The 12,328-nt window shown below is 51.8% G+C and overlaps 1 protein-coding gene across 3 annotated transcripts; it reads left to right on the top strand.

Moving 5' to 3' along the window:
* Positions 1-4,218: 4,218 nt before the first annotated feature.
* On the top strand, positions 4,219-11,113 carry Tac3 (tachykinin precursor 3). 3 transcript variants are annotated; one of them, XR_005880443.1, is made up of 9 exons: positions 4,219-4,387; positions 4,929-5,047; positions 5,715-5,813; positions 7,560-7,665; positions 7,858-7,887; positions 8,466-8,519; positions 8,838-8,912; positions 9,962-10,071; positions 10,871-11,113. XR_005880443.1 is itself a non-coding variant. In XM_040754727.1 (8 exons), exons 2-7 carry the CDS (start codon positions 4,934-4,936, stop codon positions 8,891-8,893), a joined length of 459 nt encoding a protein of 152 aa, XP_040610661.1. In that variant the 5' UTR covers positions 4,230-4,387; positions 4,929-4,933; the 3' UTR covers positions 8,894-8,912; positions 10,871-11,113. The 3 variants fall into 3 exon arrangements, 2 of the variants coding, with proteins under 2 accessions (XP_040610661.1, XP_005079797.3); XM_040754727.1 differs by lacking the exon at positions 9,962-10,071 and having other exon boundaries at positions 4,230-4,387; XM_005079740.4 differs by lacking the exons at positions 5,715-5,813; positions 9,962-10,071 and having other exon boundaries at positions 4,230-4,387.
* The last annotated feature ends 1,215 nt before the right edge of the window (positions 11,114-12,328 follow it).

The following is a 12,328-nucleotide window of genomic DNA, read 5'->3' as shown; positions in this document are numbered from 1 at the left end:
CTCTCACCATCTCCACCCTCCCTGCCTCCCCCTGCCTCCTCCACTGAGCCAAGCCAAGCCTGGGTCCCTTGCAGCCTCCATCGGTAGGCAGCTCACGGGCCCAAGTAATCATGCTGGCAGGGAGACCTGATTAACTACCCTTCCTGCCTGCAGATTAATCTCTCTCTCTCTCTCTCTCTCTCTCTCTCTCTCTCTCTCTCTCTCTCTCTCTCTCTCTCTCTCTGAGCCCAAGCCCCCAGCTTTGGCTCACCCCGCTCTGGGCTGCAATGTGCCCAGGGCAGACAGAGGCTAGAACCTGTCCGGTTGGGGCCGGGTGGGGCTGGAGGACAGACAGCTCGGCTCTGGCTAGCCTCCCACTCCCAGATGAGAACTCCAACCTTGACTTCTCAGAATCAGCAGATCGTGTCTGGCTGGGAGCGGGTGGTGACCTGAGCCTGATCGCCCCCGCTCTCCACCTCATCTCCTGCTCCCAGGGCCCAAATTGTCGTCACTTTCCCAGTGAAGTGTCTGGTTGTTTTCAGAAGCAATTTCAGGAGAAAATGCAGCTGCTGCTCGAAAGCCGGCTTTTCTTTTCCCAGGGCTGAGGGAGATGCCAGCTCCCTGGGTGGGGGCGGGGATGGGGAGGGCTAAATAGGTCTTGGGCCTCCATTCTCCCCCCATGCTGCCGGATGCTAGTTCAAGGATGGGTGGGGCTCACCGCCCTCTCCCATCTCCCCCTCCTGTGTCATCTACGCCTCTCCATTCTTCTGGAGCTCAGGGTCCTGAAGTCTCCATTTTCCTGCCTATGGGTTTCCCACCTACAGAGAAGGGCTGAAACTGACTTTTCCGCCTGGGACTTTGTCATCCGCCCTGCCCCAGCCTTCTGAGTCCCCTCACAGCACTCTCAAAGTGTGGGCTGCTTCAACCTCTGAGGGCCACAAGCTCTCCTGACCACCCTGGTTCCCACACTGAGGAGCCTCCCACCTTAATCCAGCTCTGACACAGTCCAGGCTCAGTCCAGACTCCTCCGTGCCCTCAGGGCCTCCTCCAGAGAGAGAACTGCCATCCTTCTCTATCGAGTCCCACAGGCCCCGCCCTCACCTCAGGATCTCTCCCGGATACCGAGGGGCCCACTGATGCGTGCACGGCGGGAAAGCACACGCTGTCTTGTGCACACTGCCAGGTGCCCGTAGAGAATGGCCGGCTAACTTGTCTCCCCTCTGTACAACTGAATATACATGCATGCGTGGACTCATGCATGCATACAGTGGGGTCAGGGATGGGCTGCCTGCTGCTACAGACCCTGGACTTTATGTCTGTCTCCTCTATGGAGACGGCATCCGCGATGTGCCTCAAATAAAGAAACATGCCAAGAAAAAACAAACAAAACCTCGGTAGCTCTGTAGCAGCTCCACAGCAGCACTTTTGGATGTGATCTGTGGGCAAGGAGAAGCTGCCTGCTCCAGCTCCTAAGGCCTCCCTCCTTCGTCCCCTCTCTAACTTGGGTCAGCATCAGCCCTTTCAAGTCTTTGCTAATCCTAGAGATCAAGGGTGATCAGCTCCCTCCCAGCCTCAACTCCTGCCTTCCTCTGTGAGATACAGCATCATCAAAGGACATTATTCATGGTGGGACCTTTGCTGAAGTCGCGATTCCCTGATGTCAGGGCTGGGGGATGGTGATGCTGTGTTGGGGGGCAGGGGCTGCCCAAGCTGGGGCCACCAAGCCTTTGGTCCTCATCTATGCTCGCACAGCCAACTCCCTCCGCCTGCTCGGCTGGGTCTTCTGTCTCTACATTGTTGCAGATTGGAGAAGAGGAGGTGGGAGCCATCTAAGGCTAGGTCCAATTGGAAAGAGTACCTGGGCTTCTTGAAGGAGTGAGCATCTTATGCCATTTGCATGTAAACAGCCTCCCATCCCTGTTCCGCACCCCACCAAATGTTCACAGTCTGGGAGCTGGCCCATGCTCTTTGCACACAGTCCTGCAATTAACTGGGCAGTGAGAAGCTTTTAATGAGGCCCCATTAGCCTCTCCTGTCGTAAAGAGACTTTGATACCCAGCTGCTGCCCATGTTCTGGGGTGAACAAGGGGCCCTGTGTAGCCAGGGTGACTTTTATTACTCTGACCCAAGTCCTGGGGTGTGTGGTGTGGGGAGAAATGGGAGCCCCATTATATGCTACCTGTTTGGGGGTAGAAATTTACAAAAACAAAACAAAAAACTCTTGACTCTGGCTTCCTTTTGTATAATTTGTTTTGCTTTATTTTGGGGGGGGGGTTGGGGTTGAGACAGGGTTTCTCTATGTAGCCCTGGCTGTCCTAAAACTCCCTTTGTAGATCAGGCTGGCCTTGAACTCACAGAGATCCACCTGCCTCTGCCTCCTGAGTGCTGGGATTAAAGATGTGTGCCACAACTGCCTGGCTCCTTTTCATAAATTTTTATTGAGCATCTATGATATGCCAAATACTATAGGGTAAGGGATACAATACAGACAAAAATTCTTGTCCTTTCGATGCTTAGTAGGGTTGGTGTATTTGACCGAGACAAGAAATAAGATTCAGTGATAGAACATCAACATGTTGGATACAGGTGCTGGAAGAAGGGAGCAGGGTACAGGGCGGAAGCAATTTCAAGTAGGTGTTTGGAGGAGTCTGTGGGAAATATGGGGCACATACTACTTTCTTCTTATCCCAAGAGGTAAAAGGGTTGAAGTTTCCAAATCTCTGAGACTCAGAAAGATGGCTCTCTGTGCCTTCCAGAAGAGCAAATGGTTTCCCTCGAAGGTCAACATGCCAAAGTAGTGAAAAGCCGGGCGGTGGTGATGCACACCTTTAATCCCAGCACTTGGGAGGCAGAGGCAGGAGGATCTCTGTGAGTTTGAGGCTAACCTGGTCTACAAAGCAAGTTCCAGGGCAGCCAGAGTTGTTACCCAGAGAAACCCTGTCTTCAAACAAACAAACAAACAAACAAACTGAGAGAGTTGGAATAAGAAGAGCCGGATTGCTGTGTATACTGGAGCAAGTGACTGAACCTTCCTGGCCTCCATTTCCTAATCAGAAAAATGGGTATATTTCTTATTTCTATTGTGGAGATGCATATCTAAGCTCCTGTATCCACATCCTAATTGCCACTTTCCCAGTGCATTACTGGCCCTCTCTAAGTTCTAATTCTGACGCTGGCTCTCCTCCCCTGGCTCTCTGTCCTGGGCAAAGAAACTATAGGAGAAACCCTCATCTGTGTAGGATGTAAACAAGGGCTGGAAGGGTCAGAGAACAAGATGTCTGAGCCCCGAGGAAAAAGGGAGGCAAATAAGGAATGGACATTGCTAAGCAGAGCAAGGTGAGGACAGATGAGCCTGGCCACGCTGTTCTTTCTCCTCCCTGGAGCAGGAGGGACGGGAGGTGGAATCCAGCAAGAGGCAGCTGAGGCAGCCCATTCAGGCAGGAAAAGAGAGGTTATGAGGGCGCCAGGGCGGGGCCTCTTCAGTCCAGCAGCCCTGCTTCTTCTCTGGGGTCAGGACCAGGGGACAGGACAGCTTCCATGGGAGGAGGCCGGCAGAAGGAGCCAGATTCATCCCCAGTCTTCAAGCCCCAGCTCCCTCGATGGTGGCAGGGACAGAGACACCTGTCTGAGCTGTTCCAGGCTGGTAGTCAAGCTTGGAGGTTCAAAGGGAGAGGAGCTGGTGAGTTATGAGAAAAAGGTCCAGGAGTCACACCTACTGAGCTAGACTCGGCATGCAATTTTGTGAGAAATCACATACAATGGCATTCCTTAGAGTGCCTGCCTTGGCTGCCTTTGGAAAGGGGGCTGCTGGGCAACTGTAGCTTGCTGCTGGTCCGTGTGTGTGTGTGTGTGTGTGTGTGTGTGTGTGTGTATGTGAGTGCATATGTGTGTGGATATGTGTGTATGTGAGTGTGTGTGAGTGTGTGTGTGTGAGAGAGAGAGAGACTGTGTGTATGTGTGTGTGAGTGCATATGTGTGTATGTGAGTGTGTATGAATGTGTGTGAGCGAGAGAGTGTGTGTGTGTGCATATGTGTGTGGATATGTGTGCATGTGAGTGTATGTGAATGTGTGTGTGTGAGAGTGTGTATGTGTGTGTGAGAGTGTGTGTGTGTGAGAGAGAGTGTGTGTGTGTGAGAGAGAGTGTGTGTGTGTGTGTGTTTGTGTGTGTACGTGCGCCTGTGTGTCTGGGTGTGTGACTGCAGCCTGCATCTTCTCCCCTACCAGCTCTCCTCCTCCCCTCCAGCCAACTGGGATTGGTGACTCTCAGCCCCTCCCCTCAGCTCCCCCAAACCCTCCCAGAACCTTTATCAGGGAGCTGGGACTGGTTCCTGCCAGAGCCCTGCACTCTTGCTTCCATCTCCACAGCAGCACCAGCTCCCCGATCCTGCCGTGCAGCCAGCTCCACAGGTAGGCTCTGGGAGGACCGCGTGGTGGCCTGAAGCCAGCACCAGGGTGATGGGTGAGAACAAGAAGGCATGAAGGAGAGGGCAGCCTCTGACAGGCAAGTAGGGTACCAGGAAGGCAATCAGAAAGGGCCCGAGGATGGGGAGCTGTCAATATTTGGTGTCTGGGGCCAGAATCAAGACTGATTCTTACAGGTTAGAAAGTTTTTCTCTAAGTCTCCAGGTTATCTAACACTGTAAGACAGTAAGTATCTGGGGTCTCTTCTCAAGCTAGGTAAAGACAGACCAGTACGCGTCCTGTGAATCTATCCACCCTTATGATCTAGAGACCCCAACACACATCATTGCTCATTGATGGGCAGATCCTGGGGAGATGTTTGGTGGGGGACCCCCTTTCTCAGAGGTGCAGCTCACGCTCTTCAGATCAGGGCTTGCTCGGCCAGGGGAGGTGAAGAGCTGGAGAAATGTGCCGGAGCCCAGCTGCTGGTCAGAGAGGCCTGCGGGTGTCCACCAAGCTGTCTTCCCTCCTCACCTCTGTCATTTAGACGCCATGAGGGCCTCCATGCTGGTCACTGCCATCCTAGCACTCAGCGTGGCTTGCAGCTTTGGGGCTGTCTGTGAGGAGTCTCCGGAGCAGGTGGCGCCTGTGGGGAGGCACAGCAAGGTAAGGTGTCCCCTGACAGTCCAGGGAAACTTGGTTCTGTCTGTCTGTCTGGAGGGAGGAAGATGGGGTTGGGCATTTTGTCTCTAAATTCCTTTATATCTCTGGTACTCTCCTGTTTCTGTTGTCTCCAGGGTATCTCTCTGTGTCTTGGATATCTTGTAGATAAAGTGTACCCTAAAAAGTGCTGCTTAGCGTTATGCGGACTAAGGGGCTTGTATTTATGTATTTAGGAGTATATATGTCATAGCAATTAAAGAAGAGGCATGGATTTGAGAGAGCAAGAGGAGAGTACGTGGGAGAGGTTGGAAGAAGGAAAGGAAATGGGAAAAGTAATGTAATTATATCTTACAATCTTTTAAGTTAAAAATATGTTCAGTTTTTTGTTGGTGACATGGTGATTGGGGTGCTGTAGGTAAGTTGGCTACATAAGTTCTCAGTGGTCTGGCTCAGTTCTCTTGGCAAGGGACAGATCTCCCTCCATGGAGGCAGACACAGGCAGAATTTCTCCCCCAAGTGGCTCTCTGCGTGCTATTTCATCTATGAGTTACAGGTGTTCTTTTAGTTTCACGATGAGGATACCCCCCCATCCTCTGCTCCCCCCCCCAGTCTCCGGTGTGTCTAAGGCCCCAAGGCTGTACCTTCTCTCCTCTCCCATGCCTACTGCTAGCCTCTGCTTCGTCAGAGGAGTAAGACAGAAATCGAAAAACAAGGCAGCATGAGCCTGGATCCCCGAAGTTCCTCTAAGAAAAAGAATAGGATTTGTCAGGTAGGTATGGGGGGGGGCGCGGGGAGGAAGTCTTCTCAGGGTTCTGAGTTGACAGCAGTTACAAATGCTTTTAGATGATTACAGGTGGGACTTATTACAAATTCAGCGTGTGGAGCCTTCTGCCTCTCCAACTCCAATCTGCTTAGCATCTCATTACAGGAGGTGGGCTGAGTATTTGAACAATTTGGAAAAAGTGGCTTCTGGGAAGCTATGAGCTGGGCAAAGAGGAAGGGAGGGAGGGACACACACACACATACCACACACACACACACACACACACACACACACACACACACACATACACACACACACCACACACACACACCATACACACACACACCACACGCACACACACCATACACACACACACACCACACACACACCACACACACACCACACACACACCACACACACACACACACACACACACACACACACACACACGGGAGAACATGCACACATGTGCTCGCTCGCCAGGGTAGCTGTGCGGGTGGCTGCAGTTGCATCAGATCCAAGCAAAAGCCACTGCTCAGTGAGCATCGAGTACAGGCTGGCCCTTGTGTCGTCAGGGTGGTAAGACTATCTGGGTTCTTCGGAGACAAGCCTGCTACAGCACCTAGGGCTCCAAGAAAACCCCTCTGCCTCTCTTGGTCAACAAAAGAGATCTCTCTCCCCAAGGTCTGTGAGGATGAGATAGATACACTGGGTGGAATACATGTGTGTGTAGGTGCCTGGGTGGCTTGTGTGGGGTGTATCCTAGGTGTCCACTGAAGCCCAAGGACTCTAGAATTCTGGAGAGGGGCACCACTGAGATTCAGGTAGCCATCCCCTGGCAGTCAACAACAGCATCTCTCTGCGGCTCTGGTTAATTGGGTGCCTGGCGTGTATCCATCAACCCTGCTGTGCCCGAGTTGCTAGAAAAAGACAGAGCGAGCGAGGGAGAGAGAGACAGGATAATCAAGTACTCTTTTGGGGAAGCAGCTCTGGAATCTGGGGTTCTGTTGGTGGAGCAGAGGAGATGTCATGCTGAGCAGGCAGCCTTTCTGAAATTCTAGATCCAGGGTAGAAGGGGAGAAATTGGAAGCAGAACGCTACCGAGAAGTCGCCGGTAGACACAGCGCGGAGTAGGAACCCCCATGTTTGCATGTGTGCCCTTGCCGCCCGTTGCCACCTGAACCCAGGGCCAAGCCCCTGAGCATGGGCTAGAGGTCACCTGCTAAGTGTGACGGGCCTTTCTCCGGTGTGGGGATTCATGGCTCACTCCGGGGACTAACCGCATCTCTGAGCAAGCAGGTTTCTGAACCTATGGCTTTGTCCCTGAGAGGTGGCATGAGCTGGGTGAGGGTTCCAGGGGACAACCACCCTTGGCCTTGGGAGACAGTGTGACCAGCATCCCAGGGAGGCAGTCCAAGGCCACCAGTCCTCCAGGCCAGTCATCCGGAAGCCTCCACATGGCTCCAGACTTCACCATGCACATGAACACCATGGGGTCACATTCAGAGTCAGGTGTCCAGTTGAAGGTAGGATTCTGCATTTCTAACACGCTCCAGTGCTGCTGCCCGGGCCCCCACGTCATACCCTGCATACCCACTTCTCTTCCAGGGTAAACCAGAGCAAGTCCTGAAGGAAAGCGGGGGTTGGCTTCAGCTGTGGTGGGTTTAGGGCAAGGCTACCTTGCGCAGGAAGAGAGCTGAAGGACGGGGTGTGGACCTTGCCCCTCAGCTCCCTGTCCCTCTCCCCTACAAGGACTCTGACCTGTACCAGTTGCCCCAGTCCTTGCTTCGGAGGCTCTACGACAGCCACTCAGTGTCTCTGGAAGGATTGCTGAAAGTGCTGAGCAAGGCCAGCACGGGTAGGAGGAGGCCCTGGAGGGACAAGGGACAAGGGACAATGTCCTACAGATTAGACTGGCCTGGGGAACCCCTTCAGCGGAGAGGGAGATGGGGGGCTGTCCTAGTGAGTTGGTGAATGGAGGCAGGGAGGGGCCTGTGATTTGAATTCCTCTCTAACTGCTCTTTCCCCATGTCTGTGCTTGGCTTCACAGGACCCAAGGAGACATCGCTTCCCCAGAAACGTGAGTAGCTTCTCCCTTATCTGTGCTGACCTTTTGCCCAGCATCCCACGGGCACGCAGCCCATAGGCCGTCTCTGCTGACCCCATTGCAGCTGGTGTGGACAGTATGCCAGCTGCAATTGCTTAGCCAGCCTTCCTGAGTGGGAGCTGGTACCAGGGAACAAGGAGAGAGAGCAGGTGTGAGGGGCGCGGGAGGCTGTCCTGTCCCTCACTGGTTGGTCACTGGGAAGTAAGGGGCTCTCCTGAGGGCAATGAAGGCTCTGAGCCAGGCACCTGCTGCGGTAGAAAACTGATGAAATGTGGGTGTGTGAGTGCTGGGGGAGGGGCGGGAAGAGAAGTCGGGCAGAAGATTGCATACCTGCTAGCCATGGGCTTCCGGCTCCAATGAGACAAAGAGGAGCCAGATGTGGTGATGCACCTCTGTAATCCCAGAGGTGAAGAGAGGAGAGATGGAGAGTACAAGGTTAGCCTGGGCTACACCACAAGTTCCAGAGCAGAGAGAGAGAGAGAGAGAGAGAGAGAAGAGAGAGAGGGGATTGCAGTCTCAGAGGTCTTGACAGCATTGGCCTTTTCTTGCAGGTGACATGCATGATTTCTTTGTGGGACTCATGGGCAAGAGAAACAGCCAGCCAGGTAGGGTACACCCAGTGGGAAGGTCTGGGTACCACTGAGGCTACGTCAGAAGTGCCTCCCAATTTGTCACCAGAGAGGAATATGAGACTTTTCTAAGTTGTAGCAAGTGCCTGTGTCCCTTTCTTTCTTGGTCAGATCTACAGCCAGGGTCAGTCACTTTCCTGAGCACAGCAGGACAGCCCTGCTGGGCTGAGAGGGGACAGAAAGCTCTACCCCTCCCCCTTGTCCCAGCGCTGTCCTCCAGTGCTGTCTTTGATAGCCAGCCCTTCACTGATTCATAAGAATTCCTCCTGACTCTACTGCTTACTCTACCCCCAGACGCCCCCACTGATGTGGGTGAAGAGAATACCCCCAGCTTTGGCACCCTGAAATAGGCCCCCAGTGCAGAATAAGGTAAGCATGGTTGGCTGGAGAGGTGAGGGGATGAGGGAGGGGGAGGGAAGGGGGGAGCAGGAAACGGTCAGCTGTAGTTTTCACAGAGGCTACCAATGCACACACAGACACACCGCCAGAGTCCAGCACACGGAGTGTCGACAGTGATGCTCAGAGATGCTCATGTGCTCTCTTTCATACTTCTCCTGGGTCATGGACCCTGTTGATTACTGAGCAGGCAGAGAGAGGTGGTAGGAAGCAGGGAGAGGGATCCCGTGGGGCTTCTCCAGTGGTGTTTTTGGACACTGTCTTCTTGTGATCTATTCAAAAGATGTGAAATCATCTTTCAGTCACTGTAGATTTATTCACAGCTCAAAGTGTTTGCCTCCCAAGGAGGTTGAGCTGTGCTGAGTTACAGTGCCAGAATGCAGTCAGTACAATTACGATTTAGGAAGAGATTCTGGGTTGCCAGAAGTCTGGAAATAGCTGGAAACCACATCTTAGCTTCCCAGTACAGCAGAGTGTATTAGAATACAACCTAAATTCAATCCTGGACCTGCTTTTCTCTAGCTGTGTCCTCTTGGCCAAGAGACTTAACACTGAGCCTCAGTTTCTCCATCTGGAATATAAGGATGGTGATAAAATCTCCCAAGGTTGTGATTTTCTAGACAAAGCCTTCGTAACGGTTCCTGGCACACTGAGAGTCATCTGTATTATGACTCTTCCGGTCTGGAAGCTGAGCACTGGGGAGGGTGGGTAGAGAATGTCCTCGTGTTGCCCGGCTGGCTTTTGTCTGACTGATGAAAGCATCTAGGCCAGATCTCAGGGCTGAGTGGGCTGCAAGATTCCTCACTTGTCCAGTAGTGTGAAAGCCCCTCAGGGAAGTGTAGTCAAAACACAGAAATTTCTGCCTGGACACTGCCGTCACCCACACATGGCAACAGCCATTCAGCTGATGCTTTCCTTTTTGCTGGCTTCTAAAGGGAAGGAAGACAAGGGGTGAGGGGACATGGGAAGCCCCTTCAATCTACACAGTCTCCTTCCCCTCCCCCTTGTTCTGGAATTCACAGTTTCTGGTCTCAGGGTGGCCAGTCCGAGACCCAAGAAGCTGACCCTAGATGCCACCTGTCCACGGCTCCCTCGGACCAGGGACTGGGTCCAGTCTCCCACTTACTGTTGGGTGAGAGGGCACAAGGGGCTATAATAACTGTAACTTGCTGATTACATGGTGTTTACCATATCATTTTGCTCTCATTAGATGGTTATTTCAGTCCTGCCGATGGCCAGATAATTATACGGGTAGCTATATCTGGGTAACATACTCTCTTCCAATGTTATACACTGGCCATAAAGATAATTACAGTGTAATTTTGCCATAGTATTTTATACAAATGGTAAATGCAAGTGCATTGTGGAAATCTACTTTTAATATTTGCTGGTGAATCCAAGTTCTTTCAGAGGGACTGAGCCAGTAATTACAGCCTTTCTAATCTTACCACCGAGGGTATTCTAAACGTGTTAGGTGCCAGACAGATGGGACATGCAGTCCCCAGGGGCTAGCATTTACAGATGATCAGAGGAAGGGGACCAACAGGGATGGCCGCATCATCTTATTTCATTCACACGAAGCTACCGGAAACAAGTCATTCAGAGCCTGCCTAGGAAGAGGGACTGGGTTAAGCAGTGGGGGGACCAGTCACTGTGGATGGGTGGTGTCTGTGCCAGCCTCCTGGGAATGCTAGGTGACAGGAATTTCACTGTTCTGTATGCCCTCCACAGACCACAGCTCAGCATTTCGCACATCGTGGAAGGGGCAGGCACTGCTGCCAGCTGTTCCCCAGCCCAAAGGCTGCTGGAACAATCCTGAGTGAAGCTTTCCCTTCTGCAGAGACAGCCCTCCTGCTCCCTCAGTGGGTGGGACAGCTGGCATTTGTAGGACAAAGATGTGGTTTTAAAGCTGCATTTCCTTTTGTCTTTAGCACTCCACTTGTGGAGCCCCGACGGCACCTTCAGGACATCGTCTCAGTACCGATGCCAGAGCATGCTCTCCTGACTCCCTTTCTGTTTCCCAAGCTTATCCCACCCTCCGTTTGACTCCCTCTCCTGCTCAGCATGGAAGCTGCATATGAATAGTTTCAATCCCTTGGGCACTATGGTTTCTGAAATGTCCTGCATTAAAAATACAATGTCTCCTCTTCAACAATAAAGGGTTTTTACAAAGGCGTGATATTTGAGAGACTGGTTGATGAATGAGTGGGTTTTTCCAGACATAAGTATATGCAAAAAGATGCTACAGGGCCTCCAAGGTGGTTCAGCAGGAAAAGGGGCTTGCCACATAGGCCTGATTACCTGAGTCCAATCCTTGGAATCCACCATGGAAGGAGAGAACGGAGTCTCAAAGATGTCCTCTGATTTCCATGACATGGGCCCCTTCCCTTACACACACACACACACACACACACACACACACACACACCACACACACACACATGGGGGGGGAGGGAAGAAGGGAGAGGGGGGACCATTGTTCTAATGGAACCCTAAACAATTCTTCATACAATTAACATTGGATTTGGTGATTAAAAGAATATACAACAGTGTGTAACACAGATCTATAACACCAGTGTTGTGTATTATTTTAATTATTAAATATTACTAATTAATATTAGCACTAATTATTTTAATAATTATTATTTATTTTAAAAAGATGTGTTCGATTTGGTTATGCTGCAGAACATTACTTTAACTGTGTAAAGGTGTGTTACTTTTGTTTATTCTGTATTTAATTATGAAAAGCTGTTTTACCTTGCTTGCATAAGGCACCTGATTGGTCCAATAGTGAGCTGAATGGCCAATAGCTGGGAAGGGAAAGGATAGGCCGGGTTGGCGGGGGAGGTGGGCGCAGAGAGAACAAATAGACGAATAGACGGTGAGGAGAGAAAAAGGGATGGGTGCAGCAAGAAGCCAGGCAGCTATCAGCCAACTGGGTATAGCAAGGCAGGGAAAGCAAGATGTGCAGAAAGAAGATAAAACCACCCAAGGCAAAACAGATTCAGTTAAGAGCTAGCCAGAATCGAGCCCAAGCTAGGCGGGACATTAAAACTAGGAAGTCTCTGTGTCGTGACTTGGGAGCTGGTTGGGGGCCCAGAAGAAAAAGTCTCGTGCACCCAGCACCCAGTCTGGGCCACAAAGGAGACTGTGTCAAGGCGGGAGTGGGGGCAGGGACCTTATGTTCGGATAGTTCGTAATGATCAAGAACTTCATAGTTCAGCTTCAGAAAAAAGGAACAGACATTCAGAATGATTTGTCTTTGTTTCTAGGCAAGACCTGGGAAAATTCAGCCAGCAACTGTTACGTTTAGCAATTAGGGGGCTGTGTAAAGACTCCCCCCAATGTTAGCGAGGGGTCCAACAGGTGGGGGAGGAGACGGTAACCAT

Source organism: Mesocricetus auratus, unplaced genomic scaffold (assembly GCF_017639785.1).
Source record: "Mesocricetus auratus isolate SY011 unplaced genomic scaffold, BCM_Maur_2.0 Super-Scaffold_100011, whole genome shotgun sequence".
NCBI lineage: Eukaryota > Metazoa > Chordata > Mammalia > Rodentia > Cricetidae > Mesocricetus > Mesocricetus auratus.
Note: the sequence above shows the minus strand (reverse complement) of the source record. Positions and strands in the feature narration are given on the sequence as shown.

Bases quoted from the DNA above. Each gene is read 5' to 3' on its own strand.
- Tac3 (XM_040754727.1), top strand. From the start codon at position 4,934: ATGAGGGCCTCCATGCTGGTCACTGCCATCCTAGCACTCAGCGTGGCT. The intron at 5,814-7,559 runs GTAGGTATGGGG...CTCCCCTACAAG, and splicing joins AAAAGAATAGGATTTGTCAG to GACTCTGACCTGTACCAGTT. The intron at 7,666-7,857 runs GTAGGAGGAGGC...TTGGCTTCACAG, and splicing joins GCTGAGCAAGGCCAGCACGG to GACCCAAGGAGACATCGCTT.